The sequence below is a fragment of the Scyliorhinus canicula genome, chromosome 4, assembly GCF_902713615.1.
Source record: "Scyliorhinus canicula chromosome 4, sScyCan1.1, whole genome shotgun sequence".
NCBI lineage: Eukaryota > Metazoa > Chordata > Chondrichthyes > Carcharhiniformes > Scyliorhinidae > Scyliorhinus > Scyliorhinus canicula.
The window spans coordinates 140,839,614-140,858,755 of record NC_052149.1 but is presented as its reverse complement, the minus strand read 5'-3'; the positions used below and the strand labels follow the sequence as shown (position 1 = coordinate 140,858,755).

General features: G+C 47.0%; 1 protein-coding gene across 1 annotated transcript in view; it reads right to left on the bottom strand.

Annotated features, from left to right (window-relative positions):
• The window catches only part of rnf145a (ring finger protein 145a), a 162,679-nt gene that overhangs the window by 12,394 nt on the left and 131,143 nt on the right, over positions 1 to 19,142 (bottom strand). The window contains exon 8 of the mRNA XM_038795281.1: positions 14,171 to 14,318. Coding sequence (XP_038651209.1) covers positions 14,171 to 14,318 — 148 coding nt within the window. The remainder of the gene's footprint in view (positions 1 to 14,170; positions 14,319 to 19,142) is intronic.

Here is a 19,142-nt window from a genome sequence, read left to right as displayed (position 1 = left end):
GGGCCCTACTGGCAGGTGTGGTAGATACCGACTATTCGGCGATTGCTGTGTCGGACCATGCCCCACATTGGGTGGATCTGCAGGTGAGCAAGGAGGGGGGCCGGCGATCGCAATGGAGATTGCAGGTAGGACTGTTAGCAGACGAGGGGGTGTGTGGGCGTGTGAGGGAGTCCATCCTGAACTATCTGGAAATAAACGACACTGCGGAAGTCTCAGCAGCAATGGTTTGGGAAGTGCTAAAGGCAGTGGTTAGAGGGGAGCTAATATTGATACAGGCCCACAGGAGGAAGGTGGCAAGAGCAGAGATAGATAGGTTGGTTGGGGAAATATTCCAGGTAGACAGGAAATATGCGGAGGCCCCGGAGGCAGGGTTATTGAAGGAGCGTCAGAAGCTACAGATGGAGTTTGATCTGTTGTCTACGGGGAAGACGGTGGAGCAGCTGAGGAAGGCAAGGGGGGCGATATACGAGCATGGAGAGAAGGCCAGCAGAATTCTTGCACACCAGCTAAGGAAAAGGGAGGCGGCCAGGGAAATAGGTAAGTGAAGAACAGAGATGGGAACACGGTCTTGGACCAGCAGGGGTGAATGGAGTGTTTAAGGAGTTTTATAGCTGGCTATACGGGTCGGAACCCCCAGCTGGGGTAGAATGGATGAGGCAGTTCCTGGGTGAGTTGAAGTTTCTGAAGGTGAAGGAAGGGTTGGTGGAGGGATTGGAATTGAAGAAATAGCAGAGGGGCTGGAGGCCATGCAGTCGGCTACCCAGTGGAATTATACAAAAAGTTCTCCGAGATGCTGGGCCCACTGCTGGTGAGGACATTTAATGAGGCAAGGGAGCGGGGGGTTCTTCCCCCAACAATGTCACAGGCCTCGATCTCACTGATCCTGAAGCGGGAGAAGGACCCTGAGCTATGCAGGCATACAGGCCATTCTCCCTATTGAATGTTGATGCCAAACTGTTAGCTAAAATCTTGGCCTCAAGGATAGCAGATTGTTCCCCAGAGGTGATAGGGGAGGACCAGACAGGGTTTGTTAAGGGCAGGCAGCTAACGGCCAACTTTAGAAGGCTCTAAAATGTGATCATGATGCCCCCAGAGGGGAGGGAGGTAGATGTAGTGATCGCAATGGACGCAGAAAAGGCCTTCGACCAGGTGGAATGGAACTATTTGTGGGAGGTGATGGGCGGTTCGGGTTTGGGCAGGGCTTTATTGATCGGGTCCAGTTGTTGTACCAGGCACCGGTGGCGAGTGTCCGAACAAATCGGTTGACGTTGGACTATTTTAAATTGCACCGGGGGACTAGGCAGGGATGCCCCCTCTCCCCACTGCTGTTCGCTTTGACCATAGAGCCACTGGCGATGGCGCTAAGAGCTTCAAGGGACTGGAAAGGGTTGGTCCGAGGTGGAGTAGAACACAGGGTCTCGCTATACGCCGACGACCTGCCTCTGTATATTTCTGACTTGTTAGGGGGATGGGAGAGATTGTGAGGATTTTTGGGGAATTTGGCCAGTTTTCGGGGTACAAATTGAATATGGGGAAAAGCGAGATGTTTGCGATCCAGGCAAGGGGGCAGGAGGGGAGATTGGGAGAACTGCCGTTCAGAGCGGTGGGAGGGAGCTTTTGTTATTTGGGAATCCAGATGGCGTGGGACTGGGGCTGTTACATAAACTAAATTTGCCCTGGCTAGTAGAACAGATGAAGGAGGACTTTTGAAGGTGGGACGTGCTCCCGTTGTCACAGTCCGTGAAATGACGGTCCTCCCGAGGTTTCGGTTTGTTTTTCAGTGCCTCCCCATCTTTATCCCAAAGGCCTGTTTTAAACGAGTAAACAAGGTGATTTTGGGTTGAGTGTGGGCGGGTAAAACCCTGCAAGTGAAGAAAGTGTTGCTGGAGCGTGGCCGAGGGGAGGGTGGGTTGGCGCTGCCGAACTTTAGCAACTATTGCTGGGTGGCAAATATAGCCATGATTAGGAAGTGGGTAGTGGGGGGAGGAGAGGGGCATCATGCAAGGACACAAGTTTGGGGGCATTGGTAACGGCATCTCTGCCATTCTCGCCAGCACGGTACTCCACACGCATGGTGGTCGTGGCGGTCCTGAGAGTCTGGGGGCAGTGGAGGAAGCATACGAGAGTGGAGGCAGCATCGGTCTGTGTCCCGATTTGCAGTAACCATCGGTTTGTACCGGGAAGGCTGGATGGGGGATTTTGGAGATGGCAGAGAGCAGGGATTGAGAGGATGGGCATCTATTTATAGAGGGGTGTTTCCCCTGTTTGAAGGATTTAGAGGAGATATTTGAACTGGCAGCAGGAAATGGATTCAGATATCTGCAGGTCCGGGATTTTTTGCGAAGGCAGGTTTCGACCTTTCTGCCCCTACCACCACGGGGGTTACAAGACAGGGTAGTTTCCAGAACAGGGGTAGGAGAGGGAAGGTTTTGGATATTTATGAAGAACTCATGCAGTCGGAGGAAGCGTAGACAGAGGAGCTAAAGCACGAGTGGGTAGATGAGCTGGGGGGGGGGGGGGGGGGGGGATTGAGGCAGGTCTTTGGGCGGATGCATTAAGCAGGGTCAACACGTCCTCATCATGTGCCAGGCTCAGACTGATTCAGTTTAAGGTTGTCCACCGGGCACACATGACAGTGGCCCGGATGAGCAAATTTTTTGGGATAGAGGACAGGTGTGCGAGATGTGTAGGTGGGCCAGGAAACCATGTCCCTATGTTTCGGGCATGTCCGAAGCTTAGGGGATTTTGGCAGGGTTTTACAGAGGTCACGTCCACATTGCTAAAAACGAGGGTGGTGCTCGTCCAGGTTAATTAGTCCAGAGGTAGCGATTTTCAGAGTGTCGGAAGATCCGGGAATCCAGGGGATGAGAGAGGCTGACATCTTGGCTCTTGCCTCCTTGTTAGCCCGGAGATGGATATTGTAAGCATTGAGGGACCTGAAGTCCCCAAATTCAGAGATCTGGCTCAGTGACATGGCTTGGTTTCTCAGACTTGAGAAAATAAAGTTTGCCCTAAGAGGGTCAATGCTAGGGTTCATTCGGAGGTGGCTGCCGTTTGTCGACTTCTTTGGAGAAAACTGTCAGCAGATGTGGTGGGGGAGGAGAGTTAGATTATTGTGTAGAGGAGGTGGGACTTGTGAGGGAGGAAGGCTGTTGTCTTTGCACTATGTCTAAGGAAATAAGGGAGAGTATCAAATTGAAGGAAAAAGCATATAAAGTGGCAAAGATTGCTGGGAGATTAGAGGACTGGGAAATCTTTAGGGGGCAACAGAAAGCTACTAAAAAAGCTATAAAGAAGAGTAAGGTAGAGTATGAGAGTAAACTTGCTCAGAATATAAAAACAGACAGTAAAAGTTTTTACAAATATATAAAACAAAAAAGAGTGGCTAAGGTAAATATTGGTCCTTTAGAGGATGAGAAGGGAGTTTTAATAATGGGAAATGAAGAAACGGCTGAGGAACTGAACAGGTTTTTTGGGTCGGTCTTCACAGTGGAAGACACAAATAACATGCCAGCGACTGATAGAAATGAGGCTATGACAGGTGAGGACCTTGAGAGGATTGTTATCACTAAGGAGGTAGTGATGGGCAAGCTAATGGGGCTAAAGGTAGACAAGTCTCCTGGCCCTGATGGAATGCATCCCAGAGTGCTAAAAGAGATGGCTGGGGAAATTGCAGATGCACTAGTGATAATTTACCGAAATTCACTAGACTCTGGGGTAGTCCTGGTGGATTGGAAATTAGCAAACGTGACGCCACTGTTTAAAAAAAAGAGGTAGGCAGAAAGCAGGAAATTATAGGCCAGTGAGCTTAACTTCGGTAGTAGGTTGGGTTTCGCCCCCACAACCCAAAAATGGGCAGAGTAGGTGGATTGGCCATGCTAAATTGCCCCTTAATAGAAAAAAATAATTGGGTAATCTAAATTTATAAAAAAAAACTTCGGTAGTAGGGAAGATGCTGGAATCTATCATCAAGGAAGAAATTGCGAGGCATCTGGATAGAAATTGTCCCATTGGGCAGACGCAGCATGGGTTCGTAAAGGGCAGGTCATGCCTAACTAATTTAGTGGAATTTTTTGAGGACATTACCAGTGCAGTAGATAACGGGGAGCCGATGGATGTGGTATATCTGGATTTCCAGAAAGCCTTTGACAAGGTGCCACACAAAAGGTTGCTGCATAAGATAAAGATGCATGGCATTAAGGGTAAAGTAGTAGCATGGATAGAGGATTGGTTAATTAATAGAAAGCAAAGAGTTGGGATTAATGGGTGTTTCTCTGGTTGGCAATCAGTAGCTAGTGGTGTCCCTCAGGGATCCGTGTTGGGCCCACAATTGTTCACAATTTACATAGATGGTTTGGAGTTGGGGACCAAGGGCAATGTGTCCAAGTTTGCAGATGACACTAAGATGAGTGGTAAAGCGAAAAGTGCAGAGGATACTGGAAGTCTGCAGAGGGATTTGGATAGGTTAAGTGAATGGGCTAGGTCTGGCAGATGGAATACAATGTTGACAAATGTGAGGTTATCCATTTTGGTAGGAATAACAGCAAACGTGATTATTATTTAAACGATAAAATATTAAAGTATGCCGCTGTTCAGAGAGACTTGGGTGTGCTAGTGCATGAGTCACAGAAGGTTGGTTTACAAGTGCAACAGGTGATTAAGAAGGCAAATGGAATTTTGTCCTTCATTGCTAGAGGGATGGAGTTTAAGACTAGGGAGGTTATGTTGCAATTGTATAAGGTGTTAGTGAGGCCACACCTGGAGTATTGTGTTCAGTTTTGGTCTCCTTACTTGAGAAAGGACGTACTGGTGCTGGAGGGTGTGCAGAGGAGATTCACTAGGTTAATCCCAGAGCTGAAGGGGTTGGATTATGAGGAGAGGTTGAGTAGACTGGGACTGTACTCGTTGGAATTTAGAAGGATGAGGGGATCTTATAGAAACATTTAAAATTATGAAGGGAATAGATAGGATAGATGCGGGCAGGTTGTTTCCACTGGCGGGTGACAGCAGAACTAGGGGACATAGCCTCAAAATAAGGGGAAGTAGATTTAGGACTGAGTTTAGGAGGAACTTCTTCACCCAAAGGGTTGTGAATCTATGGAATTCCTTGCCCAGTGAAGCAGTTGAGGCTCTTTCATTACATGTTTTTAAGGTAAAGATAGATAGTTTTTTGAAGAATAAAGGGATTAAGGGTTATGGTGTTCGGGCCGGAAAGTGGAGCTGAGTCCACAAAAGATCAGCCATGATCTAATTGAATGGCGGAGCAGGCTCGAGGGGCCAGATGGCCTACTCCTGCTCCTAGTTCTTATGTTCTTATTTGTATTTGTTTTTAAAAATAAATTTAGTGTACCCAATTAATTTTTTCCAATTAAGAGGCAATTTAGCGTAGCCAATCCACCTACCCTGCACATCTTTGGGTTGTGGGGGCGAAACCCTCACAAACACAGGGAGAATGTGCAAACTTCACACGGACTGTGACCCAGAGCCGGGATCGAACCAGGGACTGCTGGGCTAACCCACTGCGCCACCGTGCTGCCCTTTATATTTGTATTTGTACTGTTTACTGCTATTATTATACAATTATAAATGCCGTTATAAAATGTTTAAAAAAAAACAACAATTGGAATGATCAGGGAAAAAGTAGTGAGAAAACTATTCGAATTAAAGGCTGACAAGTGTTCAGGACCTGATGGCCTGCATCTCGAGTCCAAAAGAAGTACTTGCGGAGATAGTAGATGTATTGTTTTCAAAACACCTTTATTAAAGAAGGGAAGACGACCGGAAACTAACATATAGCACATGGATAAAAGCAAATTACTGCGGATGCTGGGATCTGAAACCAAAAGAGAAAATGCAGGAAAATCTCAGCAGGTCTGGCAGCATCTGTAAGGAGAGAAAGGAACTAATGTTTTGAGTCCAGATGACCCTTTGTCAAAGCACAGCATATATCACATGGAAGTTGCTAGAATCTATTTTTAAGAAGGTTACAGAAGGGCACTTGGAAAATCTTAATGCAATCAGAGTCAGCATGATTTTGTGACTAATTTATTAGAGTCCTTTGAGGAAATAGCAAGCAGCACAGATAATGGGAAACCTACAGGTTTCTACTTGGTTTTCCAAAAGGCATTTGATAAAGTGCCACATCAAGGTGACTGCACAAAACAGAAGCTATTGGGTTGGGGGATAACATATTAGCATTGATAAAGGATTGGTTAGCTAACAGGATGTAGAGGGTAGGATAATTGGGTAATATTCAGGTTTACAAAAAGTGGCGAGTAGATTGCGACAGGGATCAGTGCTGGGGCGTCAACTATTTAAAATCTGTTTCAATGACTTGGATGAAGGGACTGAATGTACGGTTGCTATATTTGCTGATGACAAAGACAGGTAGGACAATATGTTAGTGAGAAGATATGAATAGTTTACAAAGTGATAAATTCTGGGAAAAAAATATATATAATATATAGGAAAATGTGAACTTATCCACTTTGGCAAGAAGAATAGAAAAGAACAGTAAATCTTTTGTTATCCGCAATGCTCCAGTAATGGATTGTGCCGGTGAATCAAAAATGCCAGTTAACAGGAAGTTCCATTATTCTGGGTACAAGACAAGGTGCTGCTGTGTCTTTGAGGGGTTGAGGGAAGCAGCTGGGCAGTCAAGGGCCCCAGTTCAGCAGAGCATCACAGTAAAACCAAAAGCAAACAGATTACCGCCACAACTGATGACTAAGCTGAACAGAAGCTCTCATTTCCTTGGAAAAACAGCTCTGAGCACGATACCAAAGTGTTCACTGAGTGGATTTGACGATACAATGCGATGTGAACAAATAAACCCCATTCATAAATTATAAAATGTATGTTGTGTTATTGCACTATGCCCAGGGATGAGAACTTTCCACCAAATGGCAGAATTCTGACACTGGGGTTTCGGAAATCCTTTATTTGACTCTTTATACCGGCTTTAAAAAAAACAAGCTGCCAGTTTCACTGACAGTTGCTCTGAGCAGTAACTGCTTCCAATGTTTGAGCAGGTTTGAGAGTTTCGGCTGGATTAAAAAAAAATTTTTTTTTTAAAAATTAGATGCGTCAGGGATTGGAGGATATCAGAAATTCAGGTTAATAGAGCATTCCGGTTGGTACAGTGATGGATAACAAAGTTTACCGTGAATTCTTTAAGTGGAGAGAGACTGCAGAACTGTGAGGTGCAGAGGGATCTCGGTGTCTTGGTAAATGAATCACCCAAGGTTAGTATGCAGGTACATCAAGTGATTAGGAAGGCAAATGAGATGTTGTACTTTACTGCAAGGGGAATGGAAAATATAAAAGGAGGAAGTCATACAGATTCTTTATTAAGCTCTAAAGAGTCATACGGACTCAAAATGTTAACTCTGTTTCTCTCTCCACAGATGCTGCCAGACCTGCAGAATTTTTTCAATATTTTCGGTTTTTATTTCAGACTTCCAGCATCTGCAGTAATTTGCTTTCAGAAAAGTAAAGGTTTTGCTCCAGTTGTACAGGGCGTGGTGAGACTCCCTCTAGAGTATTACATATAGCTTTGGTTTCCTTATTTAAGCAAGAATATAACTGCAGTAGAGGCAATTCAGAGAAGGCTCACGTATAACATAGTTTAAAATAAAAGGGTCTTCCATTTAGGATGGAGAAGAGAATTGTTTTCGCTCAAGAAGGTTGTTAGTCTATGAAATTCTCCTCCTCAGAAAACAATGGAGGCAACGTCATTGAATATTTTAAGGCCGAGTTAAATAGATTTTGATTGACAAGGGAGTCAAAGGTTACAGGGATAGAGAGGAAAGTAGAGTTCAGCTCACGATCAGATCAGTCATGATCTTACCAAATGGTGCAGTAGGCCTGAGAGGTCTACTTGGCTTAGCTCACTCAGCTAAATCGCTGGCTTTTAAAGCAGACCAAGCAGGCCAGCATCACTGTTCGATTCCCGTACCAGCCTCCCCGAACAGGCTGGCGGAATGTGGCGACTAGGGGCTTTTCACAGTAACTTCATTGAAGCCTACTCGTGACAATAAGCGATTTTCATTTCATTTAATTTCATTTCCTACTCTGAATTCTTATGTTCACATGTGATGAACAACTGTTTCTCAGACTGGAGGAAAGTATGGAGTGGTTTCCTCCAGGGTTCAGTACCTGAACACTGCTGTTTCCAATATACATTGTTGACTTCGACTTGGGGGTACCGGGCATAAATTTAAAATTTGCGGACGACACCAAATTTGTAAGTGTAATAAACACTGAGGAAGATGGTAACAGATATCAAGGGAACACAGGCAGACTGGTGGAGTGGGTGGACACATGAAATTCAATGTGGTGTAATGTGAGATGATGCATTTTGGTAGGAAGAACGGAGTGGGGCCATACATGCAAAAATGTATAATTCTGAATGGGCACTGGAGCCATGGGATATTTGTGCACAAATCTTTGAAAGTGACAGGACAGCTTAATAAAGCAGCTAACAAAGTATATATGAGCCTGGGTTTTGTAAAGAGAGGTATAGAGTACAACAGTTATGCTAAAAGTATCATTTTTTTATTTTATAAATTTTGAGTACCCAATTTTTTTTTTCCAATTAAGGGGTAATTTAGCGTGGCCAATCCACCTAACCGGCACATCTTTGGGTTGTGGGGATGAAACCCACGCAGACATGGGGAGAATGTGTTAACTCCACACGGACAGTGACCCAGGGCCGGGATGCGAACCCGGGTCCTCAGCGCCGCAGTCCCAATGCTATCCACTGCACCACATGCCACCCTGTTATGCTAAAATTATAAGGAACACTATAATGGCACATGTGGTTAGTGTAACAGAGGGGATGGGGTAGTTGTTTTGTTTAGGGGAAGGGGGAGGCACTGACAAAGGTGTTATTGTCGTGGCATAACATGGGAGGGGGTGGTGATGGTGGGCATCTGAGGGTGGGTCTGGAGGGCCGTGTGGCATGGGCCAGGGCTGACCTAAGAAGGGGTATGGTTGATAGGCAGGGGAGGGGGGTGGGCAGGGTACCCTCCAAACAGGTTGGTCACATGGAACGTGAGGGGGCTGAATGGGCCAGTTAAACGATCACGTGTTTTCACGCACCTGAGGAGCTTGAAGGCAGATGTGGCCTTTTTACAAGAAACACATTTTTGAAGATTGGGAATCAGACGTTAAGGAAAGGGTGGGTAGGGCAAATCTTCCATTCAGGATTAGAAATGAAGGCGCGGGGGGGGGGGGGGGGGGTGGCATTGCTGGTAAATGAACGGGTGGCGTTTGAGGTAGGGAATATAGTCGCAGATTCAGAGGGAAAGTTCATGATGTTGAGTGGGAAGCTGGAGGGGATGCCAGTGGTCCTGGTTAATGTTTATGTCCCAAATTGGGACGATGTGGAGTTTATGAGGCATGCGCTGGGGAAGGCCCCACACCTGGACTCGCAACGGTTATTAATGTGGGGGGGGGGGGAAACACTTCAACACGGTAATTGATCCAGGGCTAGACCGGTTGACCTGAGGTTGGGGAGGGTGTCGGTGGGTAAGACGCTATTGGCGAGGGGTGGTCAACTTGGGGTACTCGGTGGTCATGGTTTCAGACCACGCGCCGCATTGGGTGAACTTGCAAGTGGACCGGGGCAGGTGGCCCAGTGCCCGTAGTGGAGGCTGGACCCAGGGTTGTTAGCGGATGAGGAGGTATGTGAGCGGGTGAGAGCCACCATTCGTGTGTATGTGGAACTAAATTATACAGGTGAGGTCTCGGCTGCCAAATTGTTGGCATAGATCTTGGCCTCTAGGACTGTTTGCCGGGGGTGTTAGGGGAAGGCCAGACAGGATTTGTAAAAGGGACGCATTTGTCAAATGTTATAATGATGGCCTCGGAGGGTTGGAATGAGGAGGTGGCAATTGCTATAGACGCAGATAAGGCCTTTGATCGGATAGAATGGAATATTTGTGGGAGGTACTGGGGAGGTTTGCATTCAGGCAGGGGTTTGTGTATTGGATCCATTTGTTATATCAGGCACCATTTGCTTGCGTAAGGATGAATCGGGTGAGTTTGGGGTACTTTAAGCTGCATCATGGGACCAAGCAGGGATGCCCACTCTCCCCAATGCTCTTTGCCTTGATGATAGAGCCACTGGCAATGGCGCTTGGAGCATCAAGGGGTTGGAAAGGGGTAGCGGGGGGTGGGGGGGGGGGGGGGGGTTGGAGTATACAGTCTTGCTATATGCGGACGACATGTTACTCTACATGTCGGACCCATTGGAAAGTATTGGAGGTATCATGGGCAATTTGTTGGAATTCAGCCGGTTTGCTGGATATAAGTAAAACATGGGGGAGTAAGGTCTTTCCGATCTAGGCTTCGTGTTCCAGAACCTTCTGATTTTTATTTCAAAGGCCTTCGTTAGGGAGATTAATACATTGATCATAATACGGGTGAAGAAGGTGCTGCTGGAGTGGGAATGTGGGGAGGGCGGGCAGGCCTTGCCAAACATACTGAACTATTACTGGGCAGCAAACAGAGCCATGGTCGGGAAGTGGGTAGTGAGAGAGGGGTCAGTGTAGGAGCAAGTAAGGGCACTAGCTTGGGAGCACTATTGATAGCGCCTCAGCCATTCTCGTCAGCCAGGTACTCCACAAGTCCGGCAGTGGTGGCAGCTCGAAGGGTGTGGGGACAGTGGAAGAAGCACCCGAGGCTGGAGGGGGCCCTCGGTTTGGGCTCCTATTTGTGAGAACCACAGGTTTGTTCGGGGGGGGGGGGGGGGGGGGGGGGGGGGGGGCTGGACGTGGGGTTCCTGGGGTGGTGGCGGCAGGGTTGAGCGGTTTCAATACTTATTCGTGGCGGTCGGCTTCCCTAGCTTGGAGGGACTGGGAGAGGAGTATGAGCTGCCCAGCGAGAATGGTTCCGGTAGTTACAGGTGCGCATCTATGTCGAAAGCAGGGGTTGACGAGAGCAGGGTGTCGGAGATTTACAAAGAATTAATGGACTGGGAGGTGCCCCGAAAGGAGAAGTGAAGCGGAAGTGGGAGGAAGAGTTGGGGAAGGTGCTGCAGGCTGGGTTATGGGAGGAGGCCCTGAGAAGGGTGAATGCATCCTCTTTGTGCGCTAGGCTTAGTCTCATAAAATTTAAAGTAGTCCACAGGGCGCATATAACGGTGGCCAGAATTAGCAGGTTTTTTGAGGGGGTGGAGAATAAGTGTGGGCAAGATGGAGCGGAGCCCACAAACCATGTCCACACGTTTTGGGCGTAGCTGAAGTTGGAGGGGTTCAGGCAGGGGTTCGCACCTGATGTCGGAGGTGCTGAGGGTGAAGGTGGTCCTGAGTCTAGAAGTGGCAATTTTTGGAATGTCGGAAGACCTGGGAGTCCAGGGGATGAGAGAGGCCGACATTTTGGCCTTTGCCTCTCTGGTAGCCCAGAGATGGATCCAGGCGAGGTTTGATCTGCTGTCCATGGGGAAAACGGTGCGTTCGCCGAGAAGGGCGAAGGGGGCTGTATATGAGTATGGGGAGAAGGCAAGTCGTAAGTTGGCAGGTCATCTCCATAGGCAAGCTGTGTGAGGGAGATAGTTCAGATTTGGGATAGGGCAGGCAACTTGTTGGATTAACAAGGTGTTTTAGGAGTTCTGTAGGGACAGGCATAAGTCGGAACCACCAGACGATTATCAGGATAATGAGGGAGTTTTTGGGGAGATTAGAGTGTCTGAGGGTGAGTGAAATGGAGAGGGCAGGACTGAAGGAATCGGTGGGAGTAGAGGAGTTGAAGGCAGAAATTGGGAAGACGCAAACAGGGAAGGCGGCAGGGCCAGATGGGTTCCCAGTAGAAATTTTACAAGAAATTTCAGGTAAGCTGGCACCGTTGTTGGTGGAAATGTTCGAGGACGTGATGGTCAGGGGGGTTTTGTCGAAAACGATGTGACAGGCCTCCATCTGGTTGCTGCTAAAGAAGGATACGGTCCCGGTGGAGTGTGGGTCTATTTTTAAAATAAATTTAGAGTAACCAATTCTTTTTTTTCCTGATTAAGGGGCAAGTTAGCATGGCCAATTCACCTACCCTGTACATCTTATTGGCTTATGGGGGTGAGACCCACACAGATACGGGGAGAATATGCAAACTCCACATGGACAGTGACCGGGGGCCGGGATCAAACCCGGGTCCTCGGTGCCGTGAGGAGTATGGGTCATACAGGCCCTTATCTCTATTGAATGGAGATTCCAAGATATTGGCAAAGGTATTGGAGGTGTGCCTTCCGAGGGTGATTGGGGAGGATCAGACGGGGTTTGTTAAGGGCAGACAACCATCGTTGAAAGTGCGGCGGCTCCTGAATGTGGTGCTCTCTCCAGCTGAGGGAAGGGAGTTGGAGGTGGTGGTGGCAATGGATGCAGAAAAGGCTTCTGATCGGGTGGAGTCAAGTTACTTGATTGCGTTGTTGGAGAAGTTTGGGATTGGGCCTAAGTTTGTGGTATGGGTGAAGTTGCTATAGAAGGAGCTGATGGCGAGTGTGCGCATGAATAATATGAATTCAGGGGTTTTTTTGTTGCTCTGGGGAACAAGGTAGGGATGCCCATATCCCCCTTTCTGTTTGCGTTAGCGATAGAGCCATGCACTGAGGAGCTGAGTTGTGGAAAGGGATAATGAAAGGGGAGGGGGGGGCGTGGAGCAAAGATTGTTCCTGGAGCGGACATTTGTTGTTTTACATTTCGGTGCTGGGTTCCTTGGTGGGGGACATAATGGGTTTGCTTCAAAGATTTGGGGCGTTTTTGGGGTATAAGCTGAATTTAGGGAAAAGTGAGTACTTTGTGGTTTCCACTCCAAGGATGGGGGTTGGGGTAGGGGGGTTGCCATTCCGTGTGGCAGCGTCTCATTTTAGTATCTGGGGTTGCAGGTGGCTCAGGACTGGACAAGCCTTCTGAAGTTGAACTTTTCAAGTTTGGCGGGGAAGGTGAAGGCAGATTTGATGAGATGGGATAATTTTCCTCTGCTATTGGCGGGTCGGGGGCAGGCGGTGAAGATGAACAGTTTACCACGGTTTTTGTTTTTATTTCAGTGCTGCCAGTCTTTTTGCTTTTGGCGTTTTTAAAGGAGGTGGATAGGCTGATTTCTTAGTTTGTCTGGGCAGGAAGGTGGTCAGGATAAGGAAGGTGGCACTCCAGAGGGGACGGCAGTCGGGGGGTGGCCTCCTGAATTGGCTGTATTATTACTGGGCGGCAAATGCGGAAAAGGTCTGGGGTTGGAATAGGGAGGCGGGGGCTTTGTGGTGCAGGGTGGAGATGGGTTTGTGTAGGTGGTTAGGGTTGCGGGCTCTGTCAACGGCGGCACTCCCATTGGCTCCATGGAAATATTTGGGAAGTCTGGTGGTGGTGGCCACGCTGAAGATTTGGAGGCAGTTTCAGCAGCATTTTGGGTTGGGAGTGGGTTCAGGGTGATACGATCAGGGGGAAATCACGGATTTGAGCCGGGGAGGATGGATGCGAGATTGCAGGGATGGGAGGAGATAGGGATCAAGGAGATGAAGGATATGTTTCTGTGAGGGCGGTTTGCGAGCTGGGAGGAGTTGAATGAGAAGTTTGGACTGGCGTGGGAGGAGAGTTTCTGGTACATGCAGGTGCGGGACATTGAGAGGTAGGTCTTCCAGACCTTCCCGATAGCGCCTGCCTCTTCAATGTTGAACTAGGTGCAGTCAGCAAGGGCAGTTGGAGGGGGGGTGTCTCTGCAATTCTTGAGGTGATTTTGGAGGAGGAGAAGGTGTCCATGGAGGGGATGAAGACTAAGTGGGAAGAGGAGTTGGGGCGGCATTGGAGGATGGATTGTGGTGCAAGGTGCTGCAGAGGGTGAATGCCTCAACTTTGTGCGCGAGGCTGAGGCTTATACAGATGGTGGTGTTGTACAGGGCACACCTGACAAAGTCAAGTTTAAGCCAGCTGTTTGAGGTGGCAGAGGACATCTGTGGGAGGTTCCTGCTAAACATGTGCATATATTCTGGTCCTGCCCGAAATTGGAAAGATTCTGGAGGTCTGAAAATTGGAATAAAAATACTTGTTTAAAAAAAAAAGAAAAAGATAACTTTTTCCACTGTTAAGTGTACTTCGCACTGATGGATACCGAATGAGATGGAAGGTCATAGTTTTTAAGGATCATGTTATGCAGTAATGCCAACAAAATCGAGAGGTTTATTCATTACCTGCAAGGATGTCAGAACACTGCTGGAGATGATGATGAGCAGCCAGAAGTCCATCTGGAAAAACTGAGAAATCATGTAGGCCATGTAGGCTGGAAACACCAGCAAGAACAAACACAGACTGACTGCTCGGAAGTGCTTCCACAGACTCCTGTAAGCAAGCACATAAAATGTAGTAAATAGGAAACAAGTCAAATTCCAGTGTACCAAGAAGCCAAAAATCTTTACAAATTTCACCTTTCAAAATATAATACAACTTCATTAGACATACACTGCAGAAGACACCCATCAGGATTTTGTAGACACCAATCCAGGGGTATCCAATTTGCCCTGAGTCCTGGCAATTCAGTCTGCAGAACTAAGGAAACGGAATCTGACTTGCACTTATAAATTTTTTCTGCCTGTCAAAAGTTTCCCAAAAGGATCTTAAAGAATATTGCCTCACCGGTGATGAAATCAGAACCAAGAAATGTTAAGACCCATATTTTGAGGCAGTAATGATGCCACAACAGGCAGCATTCACTATCATTACTTCGCTGAAACAGACAGCAAAATCTGGAGCGTTCACATGTGCAGTTAAAGTGGGAGGTTGCTGTCAATGATTCTACGGTACTGAGGTGCCCTGTGAATGCAATTAAAGACATTGAACTGATGAGAACCCGTTCACACTGTTAGTCTTGTGATAAAAGCTCTTGAAAATGTAACAACATTTGATGGAATATTTTCCACTTGCCTGAATAAATGCAGCTCCAAAACACTGAAGAGGCTCAACACCATCCAGGACAAAGTAGCCTGCTTAATTGATACGGCTTCCACAAACATTCAATCACTATCATCAATGAACAGTAGCAGCAATGTGTACCGTCTGCAAGCTACATTGCAGGAACTCATCAAGGCTCCTTAGCTACCATCTAGAAGAACAAGGGCAGCAGATACATGGGAACACTGCCTGGAGGTTCCCCATCAAGTTATTCACCACCATGACTTTGAAATCTATCGCCCTTCCATCACTGTCGCGGAGTTAAAATCCTGTAACTCTCCCTGACAGTACTGGACTGCAGAGGTTCAAGAAGGCAGCTCACCACCTCTGAAGAGCAACTAGGGATGGACAATAAATGCTTGCCTAGTCAGCGATGTCCACATCCCATAAATTAATTTTTAAAAGTGTTAAATGAAATGTAACTGCTTTTTTAATAGCTTATTAATTTCATAATTATCAAATAGTGGTATTGGCTGGACCGAAACGAATGATGGGTTCTTTTCAGCAGACTTTAAATTTTTAATGAAGAATTTTATTTTGTTGCCCATGGTGCCCCCAAATGATTTACTTTGATATTTCATGTTTTAATACATTTCTAAAAAGGCATCAACACGATGTGTCACTGTAATTGAGAGTTGGGGGGGGGGGGGGGGGGGGGCTGTGAGGTGAGCTGTGGATGGAGAGATTGTTAAAAGTGTTATCTGGATGATGGCTTTGCTGAAACATTTGCAATTCCAGCACCAGTGATAACCATTCCCTGCTGCACATCACCCCCTACAAAGATGGCTGCCATGCATACAACTGCACATGTGCGGCATTGGCAGCAAACGCAGACTAATCCGAAGTGCATGCTTTAAATATTTACTGCACTCTAAACTTTAAAATTAAAAGTGAAGTCATTCAGCATTTATTATTTCCTAGTTTGGTGTTGGTGAGATTTTTTTAGCGATTGGTTGCTTTTCCTGTTTGATGACACCGCTGCTGCTGCTGGATGCATGGAGATCCCTTTGGCTTGGTATTAAATTCAAACTGATGTTGAGGAAAGGGGAAATTCACGTCACATAGATTGCTAGATCTTTGTGAGCAGCTTCCTTCAAGGTCAATGGTGAACACTGCTGCTCCACCGCTAATTGCTACATCAAGTCCAACATCTTTGGACTTCTAAAGATTTCCCTCCATAGTCTTTTGCCAGGGAACTTTCACAGGAGATGCACAATGCATACTTGGAGGGTCTGGAGACTAAGGTTTGTGGAAGATTGCTCCAGTCCTTAATTGTTCCATTCTGTTGTATATGCTTAAGAATAGGAAAAAATAAGTTGAACTTTGCGTGCCTCCACCCCAAACCTACAACAGTCATAAAGAAAAATAATTGAACATCCTCGTCTGACTCAGATCATAATGAACTGATTTGATATCATGTGTGGGATGTAATGGGACTACTTGGGAGATTTGGGGCTTTTTCATGCTACAAGTTAGATTTGGGTGCCATTTCGGGTGGCAGCAACCCACTTTAGATATTTGGGAGTGCAGACTTGGGCATGGCTCCGCAAGTTGAACTTTACGAGTCTGGTGGACAGGGTTAAGACGGATCTATCGAGGTGGGACAGTCTTTCCCTATTGTTGGCAAATGGGGTGCAGTCGGTTAAGATGAACATTTTGACACGATTTTTCTTTTTATTTCAGTGCTTACTGATCTTTTTGCCGATATCATTTTTTAATGGGGGTGGATAGGTTGGTTTTGTAATTTGTTTGGGCAGATAAGATGGCAAGGATTAGGAGGTTGGTACTTCAGAGAGGGCAACAGTCAGGCGGGCTTGGCCCTACTGAACTGGTTATATTATTATGGGGCAGCGAGGGCGGCACATGGTGCAGTGTTTAGCACTGGGACTATGGCATTGAGGACCCGGGTTTGAATCCCGGCCCTGGGTCACTGTCCGTGTGGAGTTTGCACATTCTCCCCGTGTCTGCGTGGGTTTTACCCCCACAACCCAAAGATGTGCAGGCTAGGTGGATTGGCCATGCTAAATTACCCCTTAATTGGAAAAAAAATAATTCGGTACTCTAAACTTATTTTAAAGCATTATTGGGCAGCGAAAGTGGAGAAGGTGCGGGGTTGGAGCAGGGAGATGGAGGCTTTGTGGGCGAGGATGAAGGCCGGCTCTTGCAAGGGTTTGGGGAGGGGGGTTGGAAATGGCGTTGTTCCACTTCACCCCAGGGAAGTTCTCAGTGAGACTTGTGGTGGTGGCCACGCTGAAAATATGGAGACAATATCGACAGCACTTTAGGTTGAGGGTGGGGTTGAAGTTGATGTTGATCCAAGGGAACCACGGGTTTGAGCCAGAGAGGATGGATACGAGGTTTCCGGCGTGGGAGGAGCGACGGGTGATGGAGATGATGAACTTATTTTGGAAGAGTTGGGAGACGTTTGTGGTCCCCCGAGGTGAGGATTTCAGGTACATGCAGGTGTAGGGTTTTTCCGACCTTTCCGGTGGCACTGCCCTCTTCGCTATTGGAGGCGATGTTGTCGGTGATGAGGTTGGGGGGAGGGGAGTCAGCTTGGCAATACATGGAAGGATTTTGGAGGCGGAGAAGGTATCTTTGGAGGGGGTGATGGCCAAGTGGGAGGAGGAGCTGCGGATGGCACGGAGGAGTTTTAGTGTGAGGTTCTGTGGAGGGTGAATGCCTCAACCTCGTGTGTGGGTTGATACAGCCAAAGGTAGTATTCAGAGCGCATCAGAGATGGACCAACTTTTTGAGGGGGTGGAGGATATTTGGGACCTATGTGGTAGAGGCCCAACCAATCACGTACACACGTTCTGGTCCTGCCCGAAGTTGGAGAAATTTTGGAGGTCGTCATCATATCAGCAATCTTGCATGTGGTCTGAGAGCCCTGTCCCCTGGGGGCCATATTCGGGGTGTCAGTCTTGCCGGATTGCAGATGGGAGCAGGGGAAGATGTTTTAGCTTTGCCTCGGTGATCGCTCACTAGCAGATTCTGGTGGGGTGGAGGTCAGCTTCTCCACCCTGTGCCTTGGTGTGGCTGAGGTATTTAATAGAGTTCTTCATTTGAAAAGGTGAAATTCACTCTAAGAGATCTGTGAGGGGTTCCATAAATTAAAAAATAAATAAATTTAGAGTACTCAATTCTTTGTTTTTGCCAATTAAGGGGCAATTTAGCATGGCCAATCTAACTACGCTGCACATTTTTGGGCTTGTGGGGATGAGATGCACGCAGACATGGAGAGAATGTGAAAACTCCACATGGACAGTGACCCGGGGTGGGATCAAACCCGGCGTGGTAATGCAGCAGTGCTAACCACTGCACCAACGTGCCGCCCTCAAGGGGTTCCATAAAAGATGGGGTTTGTTTTTGCTACATTTTCCGGGAGCTGGTTACCATCAATTAGTAGGGGGATGGGTACGGGGCAAGGGGAGGGTGGTTTGGTTGGGGTGCTGGAGGGTGGGCGGTTTTAGGATTGGTGTTGGGTTTATTTTGTTTTTTAATGTTATGTGTTTTAAATGTAAAACTTTAAAATGTGAATAAATATACTTTTTTTAAAAGATAGAAAAAGGGGAGAAATCTAATTGAACTTAGAGAGGATAAAACCCAAGACCCAGATTGCATACTTGTACAATAAATAAGTTACGGAATTGCAGAAACACATTTACACGTATACAAAAAAGGGAAAGAGACTGACAGGCAGCAAATGTCATTCCAATATGTGGAAAGGGAAATAGAACAGACCTGGGAAGGATAAACCAATTAGTTTAAGCGTAGCAGGAAAGATAATGGAATAATTGCTCAAAATAAGAGAAAAATATGTGGAAACTAATGGGCGACACAGTAGCACAGTGGTTAGCACTGTTGCTTCAGAGCACCAGCAACCTGGGTTCAGTTCCCAACTTTGGCCACTGCCTGTGCAGAGTCTGTGTGGATTTCCTCAGGGTGCTCCGGTTTCCTCCCACAAGCCCCAAAAGACGTACTTGTTAGGTGAATTGAACATTCTGAATTCTCCCTCAGTGTACCCGAATAGGCACCAGAATGTGATGACTAGGGACTTTTCACAGTAACTTCATTGCAGTGTTAATGTAAGCCTACTTGTGACAATAATAAAGATTAAAATATATTTCGATTTTCAAAAGGCGTTCTTATAGAATATTGTACAATAAACCCATGACTACGGTCATGCATGTGGAGTTAGGGACAAGTAGCAAA